Genomic DNA, 6,000 nt, shown 5'->3' with positions numbered 1-6,000 from the left:
ACTTTTGGCCATGACTGCATGTGATTTCCATACTTCCGCTTACATTGTGACTAGACGTGCTTGTCCTCTCATAGGTACTTTTATTATGGCAATACTTGCGTTCACTTAACCACCTGATCCCATCACCAATACCAGAGAATCCTAGCATTGTGCACACTGCACATACTTTAATTACCGCAGAATTTCATCGTAAGCTTGAACAACCCCTTTGACGCCTCCGACAATCGATTGTCAGGGGCTCCTATATATATTAGTCTGTTGGACCGAACCTGTCATTAGCATTGGATTCGGACAAGACTAGTCTAAAATTCTTGCTTCAAAGGATTCTAGATGCCGAATTCCATTGTGTAATCTAAGGTGTCGAGATAATAACTGATTATCAGAACAGATTATGGAAATTAGCCTCTGTTGAAGTGGAGGAAAGTTGGTGTAATCTGGTGCCACGGACTAGAGGTGGCTACCCTTTCTTTTTCCTAGAGGAGAGGTAATTTGCATTCCTGTTTCTTACAGAGTGCTGCTTGGCTGTAAGTCTTCTTCAGTTGGCGCTCTGTAGAAGGAGTAACAGTAGCACCACCTACACCTACACAACAACATATCTTGACAGGTTGCATTATTGAGACACGGCTAGTAGCAGAACTAAATCATTATACAAAATTTATTAAAAATCAACAACAAAAAATGGCTGGTCTGGGTTTCATGGTATTTATTAAAAAAGCACCATCTAAAATCAGAGAGAAAAAGATAAAAAAAAGAAAGAAAAAGTATTTTAAAAATCCACAAATGCTTTAGAGCTCCTGCTTGTCTGCCTGTACATCAATGTTATACACTTTAATGGACATATTAACCTTTTATCGACTAGCGGTGTACATTGTTTGGATGATCCGAGTCCTCCAGAATGAGACCCATTCTTGGTTACTGCTTCCTGCTCTGGGTAACAGATGTAGGTCCCAAAAAAAAAAAGTTTTCTATTTCCCAGACTAGATGCTATATTTAATGAATCTGCTCAATCCTGCACTAAAGTTGTAAAACGGATTTTATTTCATACAGAGAAACCGCTCGGTGCTGAATGCGGCACCTCTAAAATAAAAATCTTAACTAAAACATAAGAAAAATGATTACACAAGACATTTCACAACATGAGCGAGGACCATTAAGTCATTGCTGAACCGCAAACTCGAATCCACACAATTGGATGAATCCATGGCACAAACATATGTATAAAAGGCTTTCCATGGGCCACATGTATTAATTTACGATTGATTTATAATCCATTTGTGATCGATTCCTGCCGATTTATCTACACAGTTTCCAATAGTCACGGAGCTCTAGTTGTCTTCTACACATTTGTGTACCTGGTCAGACTGCCACCCTATATTCTTATATAACTGTTCTGGAAGGAAAAAGTTTAAAATATTAATTTTCAGCATTTCTGATGTCCACAGTATTTGTCACCAACAATTACAGAAGATTTTGATTGTAACAATCTTTAGGATTTGCTGAAAGAATAGAAAACTAAAAGGAGAAGTTGATATAGCAATGAGTGAGCTAAAAAGAGGTGTTCTTCCTGAGCGGTGGGTTTGATTGAGGTACAGCAGATTTGTTGCCTTTGATGCCTTTTCTTTTTTTGTTCTTGGTTAATCATGCAATGTTTGGTTGAATGTGGTGGTCCAGTGCTAAACAGAGGATATTTTGTCTTAATAGTGAAAGGAAATCAATAGGAATAGTTGGAATCCCTTCTTCTTTATGCCAAAGCACCCATAGGGTCCCAGGCTGGTAGAACCACTGGGTCCTGTTTCAGCACCTCCAAAACTTCCTCAGATACATGTTTCTTGTCCACAACAACTTCGTAGATATACTCCGAGAACCACTCATCAGTCATGATGAGGTAACCTAGGCAAGAGCAGAAGAATCTTAATTATTAATCAGTTATAAGTCGCCCAAGACCCAGCTGGAACTTATTTTATGTATATTCTGATGTACAATACAAAATTATATTCTGGTACCGTGTTAGCCAGAAAAATCGATGTAAATACTTTTACGTCCAAAAATGACACAAGTATTCTCGGAGTGATACCTTTATTGGCCAACGAGAAAAAATATATATACAGTACAGACCAAAAGTTTGGACACACCTTCTCATTTAAAGATTTTTCTGTATTTTCTTGACTATGAAAATTGTACATTCACACTGAAGGCATCAAAACTATGAATTAACACATGTGGAATTATATACTTAACAAAAAAGTGAGAAACAACTGAAAATGTCTTATATTCTAGGTTCTTCAAAGTAGCCACCTTTCGCTTTGATTACTGCTTTGCACACTCTTGGCATTCTCTTGATGAGCTTCAAGAGGTAGTCACCGGAAATGGTTTTCACTTCACAGGTGTGCCTTGTCAGGTTTAATAAGTGGGATTTCTTGCCTTATAAATGTGGTTGGGACCATCAGTTGTGTTGTGCAGAAGTCTGGTGGATACACAGCTGATAGTCCTACTGAATAGACTTCGAATTTGTATTATGGCAAGAAAAAAGCAGCTAAGTAAAGAAAAACGAGTGGCCATCATTAATTTAAGAAATGAAGGTCAGTCAGTCCGAAAAATTTTGAAAACTTTGAATGTGTCCCCAAGTGCAGTTGCAAAAAACATCAAGCGCTACAAAGAAACTGTCTCACATGAGGACCGCCCCAGGAAAGGAAGACCAAGAGTCACCTCTGCTTCTGAGGATAAGTTTATCCGAGTCACCAGCCTCAGAAATCGCAGGTTAACAGCACCTCAGATTAGAGACCAGGTCAATGCCACACAGTGTTCTAGCAGCAGACACATCTCTTCAACAACTGTTAAGAGGAGACTTTGTGCAGCAGGCCTTCATGGTAAAATAGCTGCTAGGAAACCACTGCTAATGACAGGCAACAAGCAGAAGAGACTTGTTTGGGCTAAAGAACACAAGGAATGGACATTAGACCAGTGGAAATCTGTGCTTTGGTCTGATGAGTCCAAATTTGAGATCTTTGGATCCAACCACCGTGTCTTTGGGTGACGCAGAAAAGGTGAACGGATGGACTCTACATGCCTGGTTCCCACCGTGAAGCATGAAGGAGGAGGTGTGATGGTGTGGGGGTGCTTTGCTGGTGACACTGTTGGGGATTTATTCAAAATTGAAGGCATACTGAACCAGCATGGCTACCACAGCATATTGCAGCGGCATACTATTCCATCCGGTTTGCGTTTAGTTGGACCATCATTTATTTTTCAACAGGACAATGACCCCAAACACACCTCCAGGCTGTGTAAGGGGTATTTGACCAAGGAGGAGAGTGATGGGGTGCTATGCCAGATGACCTGGCCTCCACAGTCACCAGACCTGAACCCAATTGAGATGGTTTGGGGTGAGCTGGACCGCAGAGTGAAGGCAAAAGGGCCAACAAGTGCTAAGCATCTCTGGGAACTCCTTCAAGATTGTTGGAAGACCATTTCCGGTGACTACCTCTTGAAGCTCATCAAGAGAATGCCAAGAGTGTGCAAAGCAGTCATCAAAGCAAAAGGTGGCTACTTTGAAGAACCTAGAATATAAGACATATTTTCAGTTGTTTCACACTTTTTTGTTAAGTATATAATTCCACATGTGTTAATTCATAGTTTTGATGCCTTCAGTGTGAATGTACAATTTTCATCGTCAAGAAAATACAGAAAAATCTTTAAATGAGAAGGTGTGTCCAAACTTTTTGTCTGTACTGTATATATATGCAAGCTTTCAGAGCACAGAGGCTCCTTCTTCAGGCAATATTACAAATGAATTGATAAGACAAAAGGCACAACATTTAAGAGATGTTACAGGAAGAGATTTGTTCATTAGGTGTAAGGGGTGATGCATTTTGGACATAAAAGTATTTAGATCGATGCTATATTCTAAAATTGTATACACATTATGTAATTTTACTTACAAGACCTGTCATTTGCTAAAAATTGAGGTATATGCCTTGAAAAAATTCTTGAGCTTCCCCGATTCTTTTTTTTTTCCAACTTCAACTGCATCACTCCATAGCAGAGATATTCACATTTGTTTCGTCTAGAGCGCAGTATGTGAGATCTCTGTTATGCCGTCCAACAGGGTGTTTCTTCAGTCTTGTGGGGCTGCCAATCACAGCTCGGCAGCTGATCTAAACAGTCTCAGATGCAGCCAGGCAAGGGTTGGCAGCATCTGGGAGGAAGTAGTGATAGTTCACTTCTCCATAGAAGACAAAAGAAACACCCAATGGGATTGCAAAGGAAAGATTTCTCATAGTGCGTGCCAGAAGAAACTAAAAAGTGAATATCTCTGCAATGGAATGACGCAGTGCAAAATGGAAAAAAGTGAAAGAATCAGGGGAGCTCAGATTTTTACAAGGTATTTAATTCCATTTTGTTTTTAACAAGTGATGGGTTCTCTTTTTAAAGGGTTGTTTTCATATATCCTTTTCAGGAGCACACCACTCCCCAGCTTTCTGCCTGCCAGGAGTATGTAAGGGAAAGCAGTGTTGACCTAAATGACTAACATACTTTGAATGAGTAGCATTGTCCCGCCGCTGGCCTACACTGTGCACTCTGCCATGCAGCATGGAAAAAGCACAAAGGACACTGAAGCTGACCAGCTTCTGAGCAGTGCTTGCAAACTCCATAGCAAAGAGCTTGCAAGTACACACTATTGGCCTAGGGAACCAGCCACCACTAATAATCTGGAGAGATGGGCAATAACTTAGGAAATGAGTAGTAATTTTTTGTTTTTACAAGCACTTTGCAATTTTACTCATATCGGATTATGAGAACCTCTTTAAAATGTATATATACATATACACACACACATACACACACATACATACACTGCTCAAAAAAATAAAGGGAACACTCAAATAACACATCCTAGATCTGAATGAATGAAATATTCTCATTGAATACGTTGTTCTGTACAAAGTTGAATGTGCTGACAACAAAAATCACACAAAAATCATCAATGGAAATCAAATTTATTAACCAATGGAGGCCTGGACTTGGAGGGGGCCGTAGGAGGGCAACAACCCAGCAGCAGGACCGTTACCTTCTCCTTTGTGCAAGGAGGAACAGGAGAAGCACTGCCAGAGCCCTGCAAAATGACCTCCAGCAGGCCACAAATGTGTATATGTCTGCACAAACGGTTGGAAACAGACTCCATGAGGGTGGTATAAGGGTCCGACGTCCACAGATGGGGGTTGTGCTCACAGCCCAACACTGTGCAGGACGCTTGGTATTTGCCACAGAACACCAGGATTGGCAAAGTCGCCACTGGCGCCCTGTGCTCTTCACAGATGAAAGCAGGTTCACACTGAGCACATGTGACAGACGTGACAGAGTCTGGAGACGCCGTGGAGAGCGATCTGCTGCCTGCAACATCCTTCAGCATGATCGGTTTGGCAGTGGGTCAGTAATGGTGTGGGGTGGCATTTCTTTGGAGGGCTGCACAGCCCTCCATGTGCTCGCCAGAGGTAGTCTGACTGCCATTAGGTACCGAGATGAGATCCTCAGACACCTTGTGAGACCATATGCTGGTGTGGTTGGCCCTGGGTTCCTCCTAATGCAGGACAATGCCAGACCTCATGTGGCTGGAGAGTGTCAGCAGTTCCTGCAAGATGAAGGCATTGAAGCTATGGACTGGCTGCCCGTTCCCCAGACCTGAATCCGATTGAGCACATCTGGGACATCATGCCTCACTCCATCCACCAACGTCACGTTGCACCACAGACTGTCCAGGAGTTGGCGGATGCTTTAGTCCAGGTCTGGGAGGAGATCCCACAGGAGACCACACACACACACACACACACACACACACACACACACACACACCTTAAGCATCCATGGTTACGGCCACTGATATAGTAACAGTTAATTAGCTAACTGCTAGTGGCCATAACCATGGATACCTAAGGTCCTGCAATGCCTGCGCATGAGGAAAGAGACATAGCAAAACTGAAAAAACTATATTACATTTCTAAT

The 6,000-nt window shown here is 41.8% G+C and overlaps 1 protein-coding gene across 1 annotated transcript in view; it reads right to left on the bottom strand.

Annotated features, from left to right (window-relative positions):
- Positions 1 to 637: 637 nt before the first annotated feature.
- Positions 638 to 6,000, bottom strand: part of BLMH (bleomycin hydrolase) — a 66,921-nt gene continuing 61,558 nt past the window's right edge. Inside the window, exon 12 of the mRNA XM_073670784.1 lies at positions 638 to 1,890. Within this exon, the coding sequence (XP_073526885.1) occupies positions 1,742 to 1,890 (149 nt within the window). The 3' untranslated portion in view covers positions 638 to 1,741. The remainder of the gene's footprint in view (positions 1,891 to 6,000) is intronic.

This window comes from Phyllobates terribilis, unplaced genomic scaffold (genome assembly GCF_046119375.1).
Source record: "Phyllobates terribilis strain yellow unplaced genomic scaffold, ASM4611937v1 Scaffold_2__4_contigs__length_985480577, whole genome shotgun sequence".
Lineage (NCBI taxonomy): Eukaryota > Metazoa > Chordata > Amphibia > Anura > Dendrobatidae > Phyllobates > Phyllobates terribilis.
Note: the sequence above shows the minus strand (reverse complement) of the source record. Positions and strands in the feature narration are given on the sequence as shown.